The sequence below is a fragment of the Heteronotia binoei genome, chromosome 5, assembly GCF_032191835.1.
Source record: "Heteronotia binoei isolate CCM8104 ecotype False Entrance Well chromosome 5, APGP_CSIRO_Hbin_v1, whole genome shotgun sequence".
Taxonomy (NCBI): Eukaryota; Metazoa; Chordata; class Lepidosauria; order Squamata; family Gekkonidae; genus Heteronotia; species Heteronotia binoei.
In genome coordinates, this window is record NC_083227.1 from 103,841,936 (window position 1) to 103,863,525 (window position 21,590).

The 21,590-nt window shown below is 44.1% G+C and overlaps 1 protein-coding gene across 1 annotated transcript in view; it reads right to left on the reverse strand.

The window, feature by feature from the left end:
• The window catches only part of TWF2 (twinfilin actin binding protein 2), a 110,305-nt gene that overhangs the window by 32,330 nt on the left and 56,385 nt on the right, over positions 1 to 21,590 (reverse strand). Inside the window, exon 3 of the mRNA XM_060239969.1 lies at positions 2,222 to 2,400. Coding sequence (XP_060095952.1) covers positions 2,222 to 2,400 — 179 coding nt within the window. The remainder of the gene's footprint in view (positions 1 to 2,221; positions 2,401 to 21,590) is intronic.

Genomic DNA, 21,590 nt, shown 5'->3' on the forward strand with positions numbered 1-21,590 from the left:
CAAATTCCACCTCATCTTGAAATTCACTGGATGATCTTGGGTCAATCGCTCTTCAATTTAACCTACCTCACAGGGTTCTCGTGAATGCCAGTGGAGAATGGGAGAGCCAAGCTTGCTGACCTTAGCTCTTTGCAGGAAGAGCAGGGGGAAAGTATTATAAAGCTATCAATTTAGTCATCATCACGACTATTACAAGCTTTGCAAAGGATGGTAAAGTGACTGGAACAAAGGCTGTTCTATCCTGAGCTTTCCATCAACACCCAGCCAGGGAGGCAGTGGGGCCTTGGATGACCAAGGGGTAAAAGAATTACTGAGGGACGATAGGGAAATGGCTGAGAAGCTGAATGCATTTTTTGCCTCCATCTTCACTGTAGAAGATGAGAAGTGTTTGCCCACTCCAGAACCGCTGGTTTTGGGAGGGGTGTTGAAAGATCTGAGTCAGATTGAGGTGACGAAAGAGGAGATCCTATGACTGATAAGACAATTTAAAAACTGATAAGTCACCAGGCCTGGATGGCATACATCCAAGAGTTCTGGAAAGAACTCAAAGGTGAACTTGTGGATCTCCTGATAAAAATTTGTAATCTTTCGTTGAAATCTGCCTCTGTTCCTGAAGACTGGAAGGTAGCAAATGTCACTCCCATCTTTAAAAAGGGTTCCAGAGGAGATCCAGGAAATTACAGGCCAGTCAGTCTGACTTCAATACCGGGAAAGTTGGTGGAAACCATTATTAAAGAGAGAATAAGTAGGCACATTGATGGCCACAAGTTATTGAGAAAGCATGGGTTCTGTAAGGGAAGATTAAGAGTTCTCTGAGAGGATGAACAACCATGTGGGCAAAGGGGACCCAATAGATGTTGTTTACTTTGACTTCCAGAAAACTTTTGATAAAGTTCCTCATCAAAGGCTCCTTAGTAAGCTTGAGAGTCATGGGGTAAAAGGACAAGTCTTCTTGTGGATCAAAAACTTGCTAGTAAGAAACAGTGAGTATAAATGGGCAATTTTTGCAGTGGAGGGTGTTAAGCAGTGGAATACCGCAGGGCTCAGTACTGAGTCTGATGCTTTTTAACTTGTTCATTAATTATTTGGAGTTGGGAGTAAGCAATGAAGTGGCTAAGTTTGCAGACGACACTACATTGTTCAGGGTGGTGAGAGAGGATTATGAGGCACTCCAAAGGGATCTGTCGAGGCTGGGAGAGTGGGTGTCAACATGGCAAATGAAGTTTAACGTGACCAAGTGCAAAGTAATGCACATTGGGGCCAAAAATCCTAACTATAAATACAAGTTGATGGGTGTGAACTGGCGAAGACTGACCAAGAAAATGATCTTAGGTCATGGTAGATAACTCACTAAAATGTCGGGATAGTGTGTGACTGCAATAAAAAAGACCAATGCTATGCTGGGAATTATTAGGAAGGGAACTGAAAACAAATCAGCCAGTATCATAATGCCCCTGTATAAATCAATGGTGTAGCCTCATTTGGAATACTGTGTACAATTCTGGTCACTGCGCCTCAAAAAAGATATAGCATTGGAAAAAGTCCAGAAAAGGGCAACTAGAATGATTAAAGAGGTGGAACACTTTCCCTATAAAGAAAGGTTAAAACACTTGGGGCTCTTTAGCTTGGAAAAATGTCAACTGATGGATGACATGATAGAAGTTTACAAGATTATGTATGGGATAGAGAAGGTAGAGAAAGAAGTACTTTTCTCCCCTTCTCACAATACGAGAACTCGTGGACATTCAATGAAATTGCTGAGCAGTTGGGCTAGAATGGATAAAATGAAGTTTTTCTTCACCCAAAGGGTGATTAACACATGGAATTCACTGCCACAGGAGGTGGTGGCTGCTGCAAGCATAGACAGTTTCAAGAGGGGATTGGATAAACATATGGAGCAGAGGTCCATCAGTGGCTATTAGCCACAGCATATTGTAGGAACTCTCTGTCTGGGGCAGTGATGCTCTGTATCCTTGGTGCTTGGGGGGGGCACAGTGGGAGGGCTTCTAGTGTCCTGGCCCCACTGATGGACCTCCTGATGGCATCTGGGTTTTTTGGCCACTGTGTGACACTGAGTGTTGGACTGGATGGGCCACTGGCCTGATCCAACATGGCTTCTCTTATGTTCTTATCCTGTATCATAGACTAGTTACATGTGCCAGACAAAAACGAACCCAACTCAAGCAGGGTTCCTTTTAGTGGAGGTAAATGAAAAGCTTACAGGGGAGTTGTCAGGTGACCAGGAGATGAAGAGCCACTCATAGCCCTGTGCATTCTGAGTGTCCAGCCGGTAGAGAATGTAACAGGGCTGCAGTTCATCCAGCAATGGCAAAATGAAGGAGTCGTAGTCCTTGTCCCAACGCCGAGACAGTTCTTTGTAGGCTCCCAGCACCAGCTGCTCTGAAAAACCAAGGGGGAAAGGATACCAGTGAGCAACGGTGATGCCATAAAGTCATGCAGCATGGATCATCCTAAATTAAGTCTGGGCAAATTAAAACATGTACAGCCCACATGTGGCAGGCAGAATTTTCAGCAGTCCAGCTTTCCTTGTTAAGAGAGAGGTCTGGCTAGGCTTCACGTTCACACTGTCAGATTTGAGTACTTTTTGATAATAATTAAACAGCTGAACCAGTTGACATTCCTCCTTTATGGATTAAAGTAAAAGTGATTTATTTTTGTTTTTTTGCAGCCAGTCAACCAGTCTGTGTTGTGTGTTTAATAATACTGAGGGAATGGGAATGAGAATGCATCATCGCTCCAAACACAGCCCCACTCCAAAAGTTCACAAGCATCGATGTGTATGTGGAGTTCCCATGAAAGGGAGGGGCTGCACCAGTTATGACAGTGTCAGAAATTACAAAGACAGTGAAGACACATACCCTGCAATTACCCAACTTTGAGAAGAACCCTACCACATTGTTCAGCTAAAGGTGCGGTGCCCTGGCAAGCAAAAGGCTCCTCTGCTGGTAGGATGTACCTTGTGCCAATGGAACACAACACCCTGTGGAGCAGTAGGGAAAACTGCATTCAGACAGGAGCTCTGTTAGACTGTCCAGGTGTATAGGAGCATCTCAACTGGGATGCACAAGCTCATAAAAAGACGGACAGAAGGCAGACTGCAAGTTATAAAATGAAACCAGCTCTTCTGAAAGGAAGCCCATCATTTCTGCCTGGAGAAAAACCTTCCTTAGTGATTTTACCATTAATAGATTATGATAGAAAGGAGCCCTGAGCTGATCTACACATTCATTACTCACAAAAACCAGCCTTGTTGGATCTATAACACTTCAGGTATGTCTGGGGAATGCTGAACTGAACTCTCCCCCCTATAGGAAAGGGACCATGGTTAATTACATGCTTTGCACCCAGGACATCTTAGGCTCAGACCCAGGTATCTCCAACTCAATGATCTTAGATAGCAGGGCAAGAAAAAGCTGCACTGATCTAGATGGACTAATGGCTTTATTCAATGCAAAGCGGTTTTGTGTATTCTTTTATTCATAAAATCTTCTGGGTTTGTGCTTGATTTCTACACCAGTGAGAGGGTGAGGCTAGAACCAACAGGGCTGTAAAACTTCATTGTTCTGCATTTGTTTACCAGCTCTTGGACAGAGCAACAGTGAATATAAAAGACTGGCCAATATCCAGTGGTTGTTGTAAGGAACCCTAGGTCACCACCTTAACAGAGAAGCAGTATCTGTCAATTGCATCACTTGTTTTGTTTCTAGGCAGATCAGTTTTCCAAGAAGGTCAAATTAACTCACACTGGAGCCCACTTGCTCTCCTAACTCATACCCTCTCCTGCTCATAAACAAAAACAAGAAGCCAAGGAGGTCAAGGCGCTTGGTCAGAAGTCACAATGCACAGCCACACTGTTCTATTAAACACATCACACATGGCTGACTCCCTGTCAGTCTAAACAGTCCAGAACCACCCTGGCCCACTGCCTGCTTTTTTAATAACCAACCAACTCTGCCACAGATGAGTTAGGCCAGCAGTAATCCTAAAGGGGGAGCGATGACACAGCAATTAATAATATGAGTGGCTCTGTGCAGTAACAAGGCTGCAAAAAGAGTCCCGGAAACTAACAGTTCTTCCCCTCAGGATGCAAAATACGCTCTCGCCCAGCAGCAATTTCCTGCTTCTGCCCTGGCTGTTGCTTATGCCACCCTAGCAGGTTTACATTTGTAGACAGAATGCAAGGATTTTAACCATTGTGAGCCTGATTTACTCCCAACAAATTTATTGAACCATAAACTTTCACAAGTTTGAGCCCATGGCACAGAAGTTTATGCAACAATACATGAGTTAGTCTGTAAGGAGTTTTGTTTTTGGTGATACAGCTGCCCCACTAGAATTGGCTTTTATTCTGCTGCTTAAAAGTAAGATATTGTTTGGGGAAAACAGGGCAGCTTGTTCTGTGATGCAAAAGCCAGAACTTCACTCAGCCATCCCACTTCCCATCTAACAAGTCAGCAACGCTTGCTCAACCTGACCAGTGCAACATGAGAATGCAGCTATAATTGCAAAAGGGGAATGATGTACTTCCTCTCTTTATTTCAACAGACTACCAATTTGTTTATCAACCCTAATCCCACAGAGAAGCATCAGTGAGAGTCAGTACGGCATCATGAAAGAGAAACCAGGGGTGCATGCAGCTGCTGGAAACATGGAAAGAGCAATTATTAAGGGATTAAAAAATTTTGTGCCTTTTTTGAAGACGTTAACTTGTGGTACCATCTAGCTTAACTGATCTACTGGCAAATCAGGTTATGAACAGAAAAGAAAGTAGACTTGCCCTGATTCCCACGAACGTTAGTTTTGTTTACTGCTCCATCTTTTAGAATTTTCTTGCAAACACTCTGAAACCTCACTTGAAGAGCTACAAACTTTGTTTCTAGGGCTGCCAAGTCTAACTCAGATAATATTTGGGGACTTTGGGGGTGGGGCCGGGAGACTCCCTAAAATAAATAAATAAAAACACAGCAGTGCAGTTTCCCTGAATACAGTTTCCATTTCCTCACCCAAGAAGCTGCAAATCATCTCTCTCTCACACACACACACACACACAGAGCAGCAATCCCACACTCGTGTGGTCTCACTGGGGCAATTTACTCATAAATTGCTGAACTTCTAACACAGGGAAACCAAAGGTTCAAGTTTACCCTTTACTGCTCAGCCCACCCCCATTCAGCCTTAAAGACAAAGACATCACATCCAAAAAGGAAGCCTTTGCAAGCTTTCTCCTAGCATTCTGAAGGGGAAAGGCACATGGTAGCTGTGGGGGAGGAGTTCCCCCCCCCTGGCCAGCTGACTGGGGGCAGGAAGGAGCCTGGGAAAGCGGGAGAACCCCCACTGGGACCTGGGGATTGGCAAGCCTATTGGCTTCAGTCTAGAAATGATCCCACCACCCAGGCTCTTCCCATTACTGGGGCTTCTTGATTTTATTCTTCCACAAAAACATATTCAACCTCACTGAATCAGAGCTATGGGCCCTCTAGTACAAATGTGTGTTTCACATGGGGGCCAGCCAGGTGCCACTGGCTAGCCTGCAAGCAGTCTCCCCCACCCCCCACCCTGTTACGGGCAATGCTATAAGTATCTTATTTTTAATGGGAAAATTAGCTAAGAGAGTAAGTAGAGCGAATTTAGGAGCAAGGATCTTTTCTTCCAATGATACGGAGTTTGGGTTTTCAGCCAAGAATAGTCCAAGCAATTATATTTTTATAGTATTTACTTAGGACATGTAGCAAAGGATTTACACACGCACACAGAGATCTATGTACAAGCAATCAAGAGACTAAGAAAATAAGAGGTTATCGATAGAGGAATTCAAGGGTTGTTGAAGCGGGTAATATTCACCTGATCCAGAAGAGGGGATGTCCGTTCAATGGAAAGTACACGGAGAGGAACGCGAACGACCAGCGTAATGCGCCCTATAGACCCAATTACAGGAGTAACGGGTGGTACAGACTGCAAATGGCGCCCTACAGAATGCACACCGAGGTGGGTTTTTGACCCACAATATGTAGGGGTTCGATGGATGGGGGTCGTTAGCTACCAAGGGGCTTTGATGTTCCACTGATGGCTATCTTGAATCGCTATGTTGGGAAACTTCACACATTTTGCTAGGATGCTAAGCTCGGAGCAATTGAATAATGTGTTACCGGTTTTTGGCTGACACTCGGAAAGCGATCAAAGACTTTAAGGGTAGGATCAATCAAATTATGCATTTGATTGGAGTTAGCAAGGTAAAGGTGATAGGCTGAAGGAAGAGACAATTGGCAAGTAGCAGAAGATCAGAGTGAGAGTAGTACTTACCAGCAGTTCCCATGTTATTATGCATCCCGTTTGGGCGAAGGCGCTGGAGGGGGAATGGGTGAGATTACACTGAGAGACAGACTTCAGACACCAACCAAAACAAACTCTCTACTGGGTCCACACCACCTGTTTAGATGGAGTGTTTTCTTGGCCTGTTTTTGGTTGGACTCCATTTTGTTTAACAGATGTAGGAGACCCTCTCTCTTTATTTGCACTGGGGTACTCCATTTTTATCAGGTAGTGCCTCTCAGAAACAATTCCCCCCTTTGTGGTCATGCTTATCTATGGATATGATTATCGCACATTCATGATGCCAGGTGGCGCTGTCGTTGGGGACCTACACTTTCCAGAGAAAATGCACAGACAACAGAGAACAAGACAGCAAAAGCATCAGAGATAGGAGTGTCATCAAGAAAAATAGGGCGCCAACTCTCTGAAAGCTCATTTCTTCCTTGAGACCAAATCCAAAAATACCAAATTAAAATGAAGGGCTGCAGGACACTTTCCCTTTTCTGGATCTGCGCTAATAAGAGGGTACATTTGAATACTAATGGCGAACCAAACTGACTTCTACATAAGTACAATGCGACAGGGCGAGTGTATATACAGGAAATAGGAGGGTGCTTACTAAATCAGTCTACCAGAAGCATCAAAATCATTCATGCAAAATGTGCGCACATTATATACAAAGGCTAAATACATGGTGGGTCTGGCAGGCAGTCTGCCCTCGACCCAGGTTACAAAATAACACTCATCTATCTAACATAGCTTTTTTTTCTACCTATACCCGCGGTTCTTCATTCTTTACATACTCCTTCATGCCTGTTGGCACAGCGACGTCTTTCTTTTATTCCATAATAAACATACTCCTTTGCACTGTGGTGAGAGGCTCAGGCCCAGGGATTTGGAACGATTGCCCCGGTGACTAATTGCTCTTTCTATTAAAAAAAATATTAAGGCCTCATGATCATTATGGGGAACAAGCACATGCAGATCCCTGGGCTCCTGGGAGAACAATCACGACCCTGCATAAAGGCACTTGAAAACATAAAGCAAACTCAAAGGTTAGCTCATCTTCAGAGAAAGCATAGCTTAGCGGAAACCCAGTTTTTACGGCTGCAAGGCTTGTCAGTAAAGCTGGGCTGCATTCCTTCATGAACAGCACAGAGTCTTGCTCAGCAATAATACACAGACATGGGAGAAAACTCTGATAGGGCAAGAGACCCCTAATATGCTAAAATGGACTAGAGCATCATGGGTACATTGTTGGAAGAGCACAAGAAATTTACCCCTAGCTTATTCATTGAATTACACCTAAACCCAATTTTACAAGGTTCCTTCGATTTCCCAACCCTCTTCTGATGTTGGTGCAACATACCCATATTCATTATAAACCAAAAAGAACTTCACACTGTAAGGCTGAGTCTCGGCAATGCAAGCCTACACTCCTTCACTTTTCCATGCCATCGGTCGGGGCCCACATGGGTCTCGATTCGACAGCGGTTTCCAAAACCAACATGGACCAAATCCTAACCAGTAACAGGCCAGGGAAGGCCTGCTCCTCTCCCCTTTTGTTCCCAGGAGACCCTGACATCAGGGTCTCCTCCTTTCAAATTGTGAAAGAAAATGTGCTTTGTGTAGTCCCATCTACATGACTTTGGGAGGGGGTTGGAGATTCCTTGCATAACCAAGCCTCCTGACCTTACTCCCATAATTCCTCAGTGTCTTTCCTTATCTCTTCGGAGCATGCCCCATCTTTTACAGGGGCTGTGCATATGTAAAACAGTTGTCTAAAGGCATTATGAGGGAATACGTTCCAGGCTTATTCTGGCGGTGATCCTTATTACCAGGTACTGTTACAATACATATATATCGAATATAAGAAGGTGCACTGTTTCATTATTGATTGGTATCAGCATTAGGCAGACTCACATTAGCATGTTATTATGAAAGTAGGTCTCTGCAAAGTAGGCTCTGAGAGTCAGCGATGTTTCAGTATCTTGCGCCATGGCCTCCAATGAGTCTATCCTGACCTGGGCTTGCCCAACAGGAAAGCATGAATGCCTGTCGAACCGGTGACCTTTTTCTTGTGTGGTCATGCATATGAGCAGCCTAAGTTTTCTGGCTAGACCGCTTGAAGGTCAGAGATTATAGACTCTATAATGTGGAGCCACTACAATACAGAAACTGCACTGGGTCGATCACAATGACCCCAATTTTTGTCGAAGACAAAGTCTTCAGGTTGGGATCCCAACCACCCAATATAGTAAAGGAAAGAGTTTGAACATAAAAAGGGGGGGGGGGATGAAACTAGTGGGTTATTTTTCCCACAGTATCATTTCTCCGTTTGCAGCAGTTCCAGGGATGGGGAGTATGAGAAGCGTTCAGTATGTTTGATTTGCTTACGAACCCAGCAGACCACGGCTATTAATGCTCCCACTACCACGATCTGAAAAATTAAGATTACGATAATGGGGTGCAAGAACATTAAGAATGCCCCCGGCCGTAGGGCTCCATCCAAGAAATACCTCCCACCAAGAATGTTTTGCATCAGAAATGGCGTCAGTGGAGATTTTTGCTATTTGGGCTCCATTATGCAAAACAGTGAGTGCGGCATCTTCCCCCACTTCTTTGACCTTTTGCAATGCTTGACTCAAGAGGGGGTGAGTGAGCAGGCTGCGAATGAGTTCTAAACCAAGACCAAGGGAGACGGGAGAAATAGACTGATATAATGCAGGGGACAAAGACATTTCTTGCTTCGTCCATATTGGGGTGGAAAAATTAAAGTCGCAGCCGCGTATAGTGGAAATATTGCAAAAACATCGATTGACCTTGGGGAGAATGGGTTGCACATAAAGAGAATTTATAATAGCATAATTGCAACTCGTGCTCAGGCACACGCACGCTTGTCCCACATACACCAAAGCTGACTGGGACTCGTTCATGGAGTCATATTGGCACTGAAACTTTTATTTCCGGGTTTAGGCAAGGGTGGTGCTCTTTAAATGCATCATCTTCAGATATGAATACTAACTTTTCCTTATGTCTGCAATCTTGGACATTAACAGTCTTCCAATCAGAAGGGGTATCTCTAGCCCATTGGTTACTATCCCGGGTGTAGAGTACTGTATCTGAGTTCATTTGAAGACCAAGAGGGACAACCAGATATGTGATTAAAATGTTGCTGGCATCCACAGTAGTAATTAACAGAGTTAGCTGCTACAGAGCCCTATCAAAAACAGTTTCCTCTAGGGACCACCAGCTTTCTAGTTGCATTTCTCTTTTGGTCATGTGCACCTTGAGGAAGTGCTGAATTTCTTGAGGGATATGACTGTCCATGGTTTGCCTAATTACACCCATAGCAGTCGCTGAGTCAAGGGCTTGTGCTTGGGTACAAGCAATTGCTAACGAGACATTTTCCTGGAAGGAAAGAAGGTTGTCCTCTAAGAGGTGAAAGTTTCCTTCCATTACTTGCTCCCAAGTAATTAACATTGTACTGATAGCATGTTGTACGCCAGCCAAAGAATGCATAGATTGCATGATAGGCTCTCCTAATTTGGATGTGTCTGCGGCAGATCGTGACAATTTATTAGACAATACTTCCAGATTGGCTGCATCTAGGACTACCATACCTGTTCCAATGGTGCTACCCAGTCTGCAAAACCACATTTTGACCTTGTGGGTGTCGTTTTGAACTGTAACATATCCATCCATTTTTCCACACCTATCTCACCCAACCTAATATAGGAAGCGCATTGCTCAAGATGGAGCGAGGTATCTAGTCCCTTTAGGTCAATTTTGACTTCTTTGGCTGACACTTGCTGTTTAATTAAGACCGTCTCCTGCCAATTATGTTTCAAAACATGGGACCCTACCACTGGATATTGGAGAGTTCTGAGGGATCCCATCTCATCTATCAATGAGTTGAAGACTAAGGTGGCCAGGTCACTTAGTGCTAAGGAGTAATTTCCTTCAACATGGATGGTATCAATAACAAGAGTGCCAACCGTAATAAACTTTAGATCACTCATCTTATTGCTGCACTCCATGTTGTTTAAATTAACAATCCAATCAAGGGGTCCTTGCCTTGACATCGCTTTACTTTCCACGGCCCAATTTAGCGGGTTCCATTCTATAGAGGCAAATGGGTGCTTTTCCCCGTTTGGGTCTGTCAGCGTAATAGGAAATTCAGTAGTATGGGGGAGGAAATGGTCTGTACCAATTGACACAATGATTTTTAGTGGGTCGCCGATGTTCCAGACAGCGGCAGACACAATGGTTATTGAGCAGGACACTATCTGTGTACTGGGGGATTCTATGCTTGGAACCTTGGAGAGTTTGGGCCTGAGCCGGCAAATCACGGGGATCGTGAGTTCCGTCATTAGCTTAGGCTGGTGACAGAACTGTTCAATCTTTTCAGACATCTTAAAAATACAATTTACAATCCTTTCTGAGGGGCAGGCTTGCAGGGCCTTGGTCATTCTTAGGTCTGTGTATGCCTCCAAAACTACAAGCGTTTCTGGGCTCCAGGCTAAATAACATGTCATGGCCTCTCTGGAATCCTGTTTTCCATCACATTTGTACACATTAGTGAACCTTTCATGTCTAGTTACTGAGCACGGGGAATTCCCTGGAGACTCTGAGCGGCGTAACAGTCCCAAATTTGTGGCTGTGTCCCAAATTGCTCTGTTTGTACTAAGGGTGCGCCTATCCTTACCATAAGCAGCACAAAATAAAATATACTTACCATCATATTCATCTATCTGTTCAATTGGGGCACAACCTGCAAAAGGAATTATTATGTTTTTCCAGACACATTTTTCCCACAGTTTTATTTATGTGATGGCATCCTCCCCCCTTGGCTGGCTTGGGAGGGTGGGGGCATCTTCTGAAAGGGTCATTAAAGTATCGGCTAGGCAAACTTGGTTGGACTGCGCTTGTGCGCTTAAGGAGATTTGTTTTACATTTATCTCAGGCATAGATCTCCTCATGGCTATAAGGGCAGCTGGATTGCTAGGAGCGGTTGCCTCCGGTGCCTTCCCTTTCCACTCCTTTAATTGGGAACAATGGAAATACTCAAGCTTTGCCTCCACTCCCCTTCTAGGGATGGCTACTTGATAGACAGCAGGGGTTACCCTCTATTTGATTTTTACTGGCCCCTGCCATTTAGCAGCCAGAGAGTGTTCTTGTTGAAACAGTTTGCAATACATAATCAGTTGTTCCACTTCCCAATCTCTTATTCACTCTCTGTTGGGCAACTCCTAGCTGGCGGGCTATTTGACGGTGGACCTTGCTTAGCTCACTGATCAATGTGTGCACCCATTGATCCCTGACCAAGGTAGGCTCTAGTTCAGAAGGGACTTGTGTGTTTATCCAGAATGCTTCTGGCAGCAGCATTTTCCACCCCGTCATAACCAGGTGTGGGGAGAAACCATGTACAGCCTTTGTCCCTCTAAGGGCCATGAGGATGATGGGCAACTTCTTGTCCCAGTCCTTCCCAGTAGATTGCACCATTTTCCTGAGAGCTTCCTTTAAGGTGTGATTTGTTCTTTCTATGGCTCCGGATGACTGCGGGTGTGCAGCAATATGAAATCTCTGTTTTATTCCCAGAGCCTTACATAATTCTCTGGTACCTTCCCCAATGAAGTGTGAGCCCAAATCTGAGTCAATTACACGCATGATGCCGAATCTGCTAAAGATGTTGTTAAACAAAACTTTGGCCGTGGTCGCTGCTGCGTTGTTGCGGCAGGGAAATGCCTCAACCCATTTGCTAAATGGATCTACTACAGTCAGGCAGTATTTGTATCCTCATGGAGTGCTATGAAGAGGACCAATGAAATCGATTTTGATCTGAGCCCATGTCTCTTCAATCCTTTGATGCTGAATGGGGGCTTTTGTGCCAGCCAGGTCTGCACATACCATAGCACAGGAGAGGCAATTATTAACCCATTGTTCTACGTCCTTGCGCATACTCAGACACCATCCAGTTTCTCTTACTCTTTCTAGGGTGGCATCTTTGCCTTTGTGGCCTTGTTCATGGACAAATTGGATCAGATCTCCCTGCATTTCAGCAGGGACTATCCAATGAGGATTCCCTTCACTGTCTATGGCCCTTCCTTTTTTTCTATCACATACTGGTCAGTGGAATCCCTCCTTGCATCAGCTAGCTGCGTTATCATGGGGTCTCCGCTCTGAAGGATGGCCAGGTCCAGGTACGGGAAAAATTAGGAAGCTTGCCTCCTAGTGGTAACTGCACAAACCGGGAAGAATTCTTCCACTACCTCTGTGTCCAGGTCTGCATAAGCGGCTGCCTTTGCTAACTTGTCTACCCTGTTGTTCCACTAGCTGGTGGGGGATGAGTCCCTCTGATGTCCCTTGACATGGGTAATTCAAGTTTGGCCGGTCCTGGCTAGAACAAGTCTGGCCACACTACACCATTTGTCTGGGTGTGGTATCGGTTTTCCCCCTGAATTCACCACCCCATTCTCAAGCCATCCGGGGAGCCACAAGGTGGCAGCTTGGGCCACCCACTCTGAGTCTGTATATACTGCTAAGGAGATCTCTAAGGGCTCAAAGAAAAGGACCTACCGGAGAGCCTCTAGTTCTGCTGCTTGGCTGGAGTGAGGACGTGCGGAGCCTAAAAGCTCATATCTGTCCAAAGCTCTAATTGATCCAAATCCAGTCACTCCTACATGTAATGAGAAGCTGTCCAAAAACCAACATGTGAAATCCTGCAGCAGTGCTTCCTTTAAGGATCCTCCCCACACCGCAGGCCATATATTCTTTTTAAGTTCAGGTATAGGGCATTCGTGTTCTGTTCCTACAATCATCAGGCCATAAAAAGAGGGCGGCTTTTTTGACTCCTTTTGAAAGTTGATGTCTTTGCTTACCAAGGCTATCGTCCACTGTGCAATTCTGCTGTTAGTGACCTGCCCGTTCTGAATTCTTCCAGACAGAATATACTTCAAGGGGGTGTGTGTGGTCTGTACTATAACCTTTGCTCCCCCAATAATGAATTCCCAGTGTTCCAGACCCCATACTAGGGCTAAGCATACCTTCTCGCAAGGGGTGAAGCGTTTCTATGGCCGTGACAAGTTGCGGGATGAATAAGCCACAACTCTCATAGCCCCGTTTTGGTTTTGGCTCAGAGTGGCAGCAATACTTTGCTCAAAGGTGGCCAGTTTAATGTAAAATGGTTTCGTCATGTCAAGGTGCACTAGCGTGGGGGCTTGTAGAAGGCTTTTCTTGAGATCGGCAAAAGCTACCTGCTGTTCCTTCCCCATTCCCACTGTGCCTTTTTCTTAAGTGGTGCATAGAGAGGACAGGCCTTATCGGCAAAATTCTCTATGAACATAAGAACATAAGAGAAGCCATGTTGGATCAGGCCAACGGCCCATCAAGTCCAACACTCTGTGTCACACAGTGGCAAAAATTTTTTATATAAACACATACACTGTGGCTAATAGCCACTGATGGACCTGTGCTCCATATTTTTATCTAAACCCCTCTTGAAGGTGGCTATACTTGTGACTGCCACCACCTCCTGTGGCAGTGAATTCCACATGTTAATCACCCTTTGGGTGAAGAAGTACTTCCTTTTATCCGTTTTAACCTTTCTGCTCAGCAATTTCATCGAATGCCCACGAGTTCTTATATTGTGAGAAAGGGAGAAAAGTACTTCTTTCTCTACTTTCTCCATCCCATGCATTATCTTGTAAACCTCTATCATGTCACCCCGCAGTCGACGTTTCTCCAAGCTAAAGAGTCCCAAGCGTTTCAACCTTTCTTCATAGGAAAAGTGCTCCAGCCCTTTAATCATTCTAGTTGCCCTTCTCTGGACTTTCTCCAATGCTATAATATCCTTTTTGAGGTGCGGCGACCAGAACTGCACACAATACTCCAAATGAGACCGCACCATCGATTTATACAGGGGCATTATGATACTTGCTGATTTGTTTTCAATTCCCTTCCTAATAATTCCCAGCATGGCGTTGGCCTTTTTTATTGCAGACGCACATTGTCTTGACATTTTCAGTGAGTTATCTACCACGACCCCAAGATCTCTCTCTTGGTCAGTCTCTGCCAGTTCACACCCCATCAACTTGTATTTGTAGCTGGGATTCTTGGCCCCAATGTGCATTACTTTGCACTTGGCCACATTGAACCGCATCTGCCACATTGACGCCCACTCACCCAGCCTCAACAGATCCCTTTGGAGTTCCTCACAATCCTCTCTGGTTCTCACCACCCTGAACAATTTAGTGTCATCCGCAAACTTGGCCACTTCACTGCTCACTCCCAACTCTAAATCATTTATGAACAAGTTAAAGATCATGGGACCCAGTACCAAGCCCTGCGGCACCCCACTGCTTACCGTCCTCCACTGCGAAGACTGCCCATTTATACTGACTCTCTGCTTCCTATTACTAAGCCAGTAATAATGGCTATTACTATGAAGGTGCGCGAGAAATTAAACGTTCCTAGCAGAGCTCTTAGTGAATGCGAATCGGTGGGGGCAGAGAGCTTTGCAATCACTTCAATCCTTTGTGCGTCTGGGGTTCTGCCTTCAGCTCTAGTGTCAGTCCTAGGTATTTCACTTCTGTTTTTACCAGTTGTGCTTTCTCTCAGCTAGCCTTGAAGTCGGTGTCCTGCAATAAGCTCAGTACTTCCTGCGTGATTTCATATGTCTTTTCCTGCGCGTCTGAATGGATCAGGATATCATCTACGTAACTGATCACATGGTCGTGTGAGGAGGGGCTTAGCTTCTCCCACATCTGTACTACATGCGCATGACAGATGCTAGGGCTGAAATGGAAACCCTGCAGCATCCGTTTGAAGGAATACTGTTGTCCACAGAATGTAAAGGCAAATTTGTACCAGCAAGATTCATGAAGCCTAATTGAATTAAACGCATTGGCCAAGTTCAAAATACTATAATACCTTGACCTTGCTGCTATGGCTGCCAGTGTCCCACTGTATTTTGCCACTACCGGAGCCACCGTGGGAGTGACGGCATTTAGCGCTCTGTAGTCTATTGTCATCCTCCATGTTACCCCGTCTGCCTTCAGTACTGGCCACAGAGGCGAGTTACATATGGACTGCATGGGGAGAATTACATCCCAGTTCAAAAGACCCTCAATTGTTTTCGTGATCCTGGCTTCGGCCAGGTATTTATACTGTTTTTGTGGTGGGGGATTCCTTCCTTCAATTAGTACACCAGCATTTTTAACCAAGCCACACTCCGCTTTGTCCTTAGTCCAAACCTTAGGAAACTTGATAGTCCATGGTCATCTCTCTATCCTTTTCCTCCTTTAGCACAGTCATCTCCTTCTCTATTTTGGTAAGCTTGGAACTTAATTCCTCATTTCGTGCAAGCCTGCCTGCGATAAAAGAGGTGGCATCCTGGAGTGCAATAAACATTCCCCAGGCAGCCAACTCCTGTCTCTTTGACTGTCCAATTTTTCCTTTCTCACACGACTTCTGGAAAGCTTCCCTAAAAGTCTGGAGGGGGTTGGGACTCTCAAAAGACCCGGCCTCCAAAATGTTCTTTCCTTGCTTTGCCAACCATTTTCCAAACTTATCTAGCTCTGGTTTCTGACTCATTCTTCCACACTTCAATCACAATCACTATGTTCCAAACTACTCTACCCAATTTACTCTCAAAACCCAAGGCCTACAGCTCTATCCTTATACTTTAGTTCAAATGTAATCCAGTAAAGGTCTCGCTCTCCGCTCTTTTCCGGCTCCGTGCCAGCTCCAGTGCGAGGGAGACAGTTCAAATAAAATTTTCCACTCTACATGCTAACTTCAACAGGGATTTCACAAAGCTTCCAATTTTGCTCTAGACAATACTTTCCTTCTTACTTCTAAGGGAGGGTCCGCCTTTTTCCAACCTCGTGTAAGCTCCAAGGGGGGAGCGAGAGGGGGGTTTCTGTAAACAACTCTCAACCTTAAACTACATCTTTCCGACTTGCACGTCAGCTCTGGTGCTGGGAAGAGGGGGGAGGGGGAGTATCCCGGGAAACACTCTAGCAACACTCTGACCTTATATCCAACTGCAATCACACCGTTCCAACTTGCGGGCCAGCTCAGGTGCATGCTATGCAATTTCTAAACACTACTCAGAGAGCTTGGAAGGTTTTTCGGCTGGGAGGGGTACCAGTCTCCACAGTCCAGGGAAAAATGTCTAACCTTAACACCAAAAAGAGGGCGAGCTGCTCACTCTGGCCTCTTGCCTCTGTGGGAGCAACCCTAGGAGAACTTAATGCTATACTTCTTGTGAGGTTTTCCTTTTCTCTTGCCTTTTAAAACCATGGGAGGGGAAGGGGGCTATAGTGCTTTTACAGTCTTTTATATATGCCTACATGTGTTGGTGCAGGTTTTCCTAACCAGAGATCCTAGTCTGTTTCCACCCACAAAATAGCCGCATTTAGAAGGCCTCAGGGCAGTCTGGGACTTGGGGATCTTTAGCCACTTGTGTTCAAACTATATTCATGAATTGGGGCAGAGAGCAATCCTAGTGGAATAGTCGGGGTGTCTTGCTAAAGATCCTTGCAAGAGATGAACGGGGAAGCCAACCCACAAAAGATTTGCTCGACTAGAGCCACTGACTCACACACATTTACACTGTTTAATATCAGTCTTTACAGCCAAATTCTGGAGCTATTCCACTGAGAACCTTCCCTCTACGCTCTGAGCACTGAAAAACACATGTGCACTTGTGTAATCCAGACGTTCAGGAAATGCCCACGTTCAAACACAAATTTGTTACAGGCAATCCTTTAAGTCTCTTATTTTTAATGGGGAAATTAGCTAAGAGACTAGGTAGAGTGAATTTAGGAGCGAGGATCCTTTCTTTCAATGATACGGAGTTTGGGTTTTCAGCCAAGAATAGTCCAAGCAATTATATTTTTATAGTATTTACTTAGGATATATAGCAAAGGATTTACACACACACATATCTAGGTACAAGCAATCAAGAGACTAAGAAAATAGAGGTTATTGATAGAGGAATTCAAGGGTTGTTGAAGCGGGTAATATTCACCTGATCCAGAAGAGGGGACGTCTGTTCAATGGAAAGTACACGGAGAGGAATGTGAACGAACAGCGTAACGCGCCCTATAGACCCAATTACAGGAGCAACGGGTGGTCCAGACTGCAAATGGCGCCCTACAGAATGCACACCGAGGTGAGCTTTTGACCCACACTATATAGAGGTTCAATGGATGGTGGTTGTTAGCTACCAAGGGGCTTTGATGTTCCACTGATGGCTATCTTGAATCGCTATGTTGGGAAACTTCACACATTTTGCTAGGATGCTAAGCTCGGAGCAATTGAATAATGTGTTACCGGTTTTTGGCTGACACTCGGAAAGCGATCAAAGACTTTAAGGGTAGGATCAATCAAATTATGCATTTGATTGGAGTTAGCAAGGTAGAGGTGATAGGATGAAGGAAGAGACAATTGGCAAGTAGCAGAAGATCAGAGTGAGAGTAGTACTTACCAGCAGTTCCCATGTTATTATGCATTCCGTTTGGGCGGAGGCGCTGGAGGGGGAATGGGTGAGATTACACTGAGAGACAGACTTCAGGCGCCAACCAAAACAAGCTCTCTACTGGGTCCACTCCACCTGTTTAGATGGAGTGTTCTCTTGGCCTGTTTTTGGTTGGACTCCATTTTGTTTAACAGAAGTAGGAGACCCTCTCTCTTTATTTGCACTGGGGTACTCCATTTTTATCAGGTAGCGCCTCTCAGTAACAACCCCATGAATAAAGCAATTGTCTCTGAACATGGCAAGAGATCTTCACTTTTAATTTAAAATGAAACAATTCAGGAACAACTGTATCACATGATCAACATGTATTAGTATCTTATAGCAGTATGAGGGGACAGTCACATTTCACTTGTGCTTCATCACACTGAAACAGTCTTACATTTCAAAACAAATGTCATCCTTCTAGTTAGCTACTCAAAGGAAGGCAACATCTAGTGACCCACAGAGGAAAGTAAATGTAAGTTTTTGCGCAAACTACTGCTAAGTATCTCCCATCCTATAATTATGCATTTGATTTTTCCTACCTAAATGCAGAACTTTACATTTATCCCTGTTAAAATTCATTTTATTGGTTTTAGTCCAGTTTTCCAGCCTGCCAAGATCATCCTGTATCCTGACTCTGTCTTCTACTGGATTTGCAACCCCTCCCAATTTAGTATCATCTGCAAATTTAATAAGCATTCCCTCTATTCCTTCATCCAAATAATTTATAAAGATATTGGGCAAAACAGGTCCCAGGACAAATCCTTGAAGCACTCCACTTGTCACTCCTCTCCAAGAGGATGAGGAACCATTCACAAGCACTCTTTGGATGTGATCCGTCAACCAGTTACAGATTGAACATAGTGTTGAAAGGACAAGAAACTGTTATTAATTTAGTAGAATGCATCACCCGAAGTGCTTAGCTTAGCACTTAGTGCAAGCACAGAATAAAGGCAGAGTAAATACACGGGAAATGCAAGCATCCTGCTCTACTCTTGACTGAAGGCTCTTCTTGACTCTGAATTACTCAAAGTGACACCACCAATGAAGACCTCTCATGAAGACAGCAACTCCTGAGTGATGGGCAAAATTATGACTCAGAATCAGAAGTATTTCCTTACTCTGTTTTCCATCTTTCTTCTGTACTGCTCATAGGTCCCTGGCAGAAGGATGGGACAATATTAAATATAATATGGGAGTGAATCACCCAATACACAGTAGACACACACACCAAAGAGCCACAGCAAAGTAGCTCGATGCATGTCCAATTCCTCAATATTTGGAGGTGCACATAACTCATTCACAAGTTATTTGGACAGGCAGAACAAACAAAAACAAAAACAACCAAACAAATAATATGCATTTTTAAATCTAGCACATTTTCAAAGAGTTCTGATCTCCCAACTATCCTGTTCTAGTTTTACTTTGTGCAATTTCATTTCAGATCTCTGTTACACTTAAACTTAACCAGATCCTAGCAGCAGTGACTATGAACCAGAAACTGAAATGGGTTAAAAAATAATAAATCTACTTGGTTTGTCAATGCATAGGTGAGAGAAAGGTACACTGGCAGTAAAGAACTGGATTCTCAAGATTCTTCAGACAAGCCCTGAACTATCTCTTTATTTCTCAGGGAACAATCTAAGCAATTATATATATGGATTGACTCAATCAAGAAAGTCAGGCCCTCAGACCTGAGCAAGGTTATTAACAACAGGACATTTTGGAGGCCATTAATTCATAGAGTCGCCATAAGTTGGAAGTGACCTGATGGCACTTAACACAGGTATATATACACCACACCTAAACAAAGCAAGAACTTTGGAGGAACACTAACAGAGAATGCCTGCAGTTTTTCACCTGTTTAGTCATATTACAACAGCTACTGTGCAAGAATGCTGCTGACCTCTGCAGTTAGTGTGCTTAAGCATAATGAATTTGGCTTCCACTAAATTCCACCCTTACAATTAATGGATCTAAAACAGGCGGTTACTGCTTGCCAGAGGAATTGTTGATGCTTGCAATTAAATCACTGATAAAAATCACATGAATCAGAACTAGACGGCAAAGCATATAAGGAATCAAACCATAACCAGGGAGATATAGCCTACACCTTCATACAAATACAAAGTATACAAAATGTGGTGTATGTGTGTGTGTGTGTGTATATATATATATATATATATGCACACACACATACACCACATTTATCTGGCCATAAAATTATATTTTGAAATTGTCTGGTATTACAAAATTACCTAAACCGACATGCCAGAATATATTAAGCTTTGTTTAATTTACACAGGCTGCACAGTTTAGCTTTTTTGACAAAGAGCATGGGTTAATTTGAGATGGAGTTTTGCTGTTGATGTTCTAAGAGCAGGATTCTGACAGCACTTTATCATTGTAACTTTTGTTGCCAAGGTCCAATAAACCACTCTCTACAACTAGCAGGATTTAGCACAAATTCTAAAATCCATTTCTGGGGAGTTTCATCAGCCATTTCAACCTGTTTTGTCTCCAGCTGCCAGCTTAGCAGGCCATCCAAGGACAACTTAATCTTTAATGCTGAAATCTCACTAGACTGGCAAACAGGATGATACATATCAGAGAAAGCTACTAAAATAGTAATGCTTAAAAGAATACCGAGCTATTTCATGCCTCCCTTTTCAAGGCTGTAGGATTGTTGCTCAATATTTTCACCACCATGTCCTGTAACATGCAGGAATCCACATTTCTAGGGATGGGAAAACAAATTGCCTTTTTCCTTTGGTGGTTTGTTTGGTTCCATCTAATGTAGACCCAAAGTCGCTTATATCATTCTCCTCTCTTTTTAGAGTGAGGAGCATGAATGACTAGTTGAAGATCACCCAGCAAGCTTTCATGGCAAGTGGGGATCCATGTTTGGGTTTCCCAAATTCTAGTCTGACAGTATATGCCGCAGTGGAGACCTCAGAGACCCAGAATGCCACATACACAGATCCACCAATATGGCCCATAAAATACTGAACTTCTTTTCATTCCCTTCTTGTTATCATAGATTCATGTCCTCAAAACATGCATACAGAAAGGGGAGGGAATTACAGAAGGTAAGTGCCAATGAGATCCCCGAATCTGCTCACGGCTGATGTTTTCTATGGTGCATTATTTGTCAAATGCAATTTAAACCACCAGAAACTTAGGTCTTAGGAAACTGGCAAGGAAGATTAACACAACAGAAGCCACAAGCAAGTAAAAATACAATTGTGAAATGAGAGATAATTAGTTATGGGCATGAACCAAAAAACAAAACGGCAGTTCGAGCATAAACTGGAACATGCTCAAACCAGAAAATGAACCGACTTTTTCCCCTGGTGGTTCATTTTTGCAGTTCATTTTTCCAGACAGCCTGGTGCCAATTCAATCAATTCCTAGGCAATGCTGGGTGTGGACTTCAGAAAGCCCTATAAACACCCATAGCAGTTGTCCACAGCTTCATTGGCAGCTCTGAGAGCCAACTGTGGAGCTCCCATTCTGCTCTACTAGAGGAGACACCCTGACTCAGCTGCTTTCACTTTGCAGCACAGAGAGAATAGTTAGTTCTCGTGAAAGCTGGCCTTTCCTTGGGGCACCTGCTTTGGGGGGCTATAACTCGGACATTCCAAAACCAATCCTTGCCAGACTTGAAGGACAGATGAAGGATAGCCTGCTGAAGGCTCTCAGTTAGTCTGGTGTCTCTAACTTGCAAGGGAGC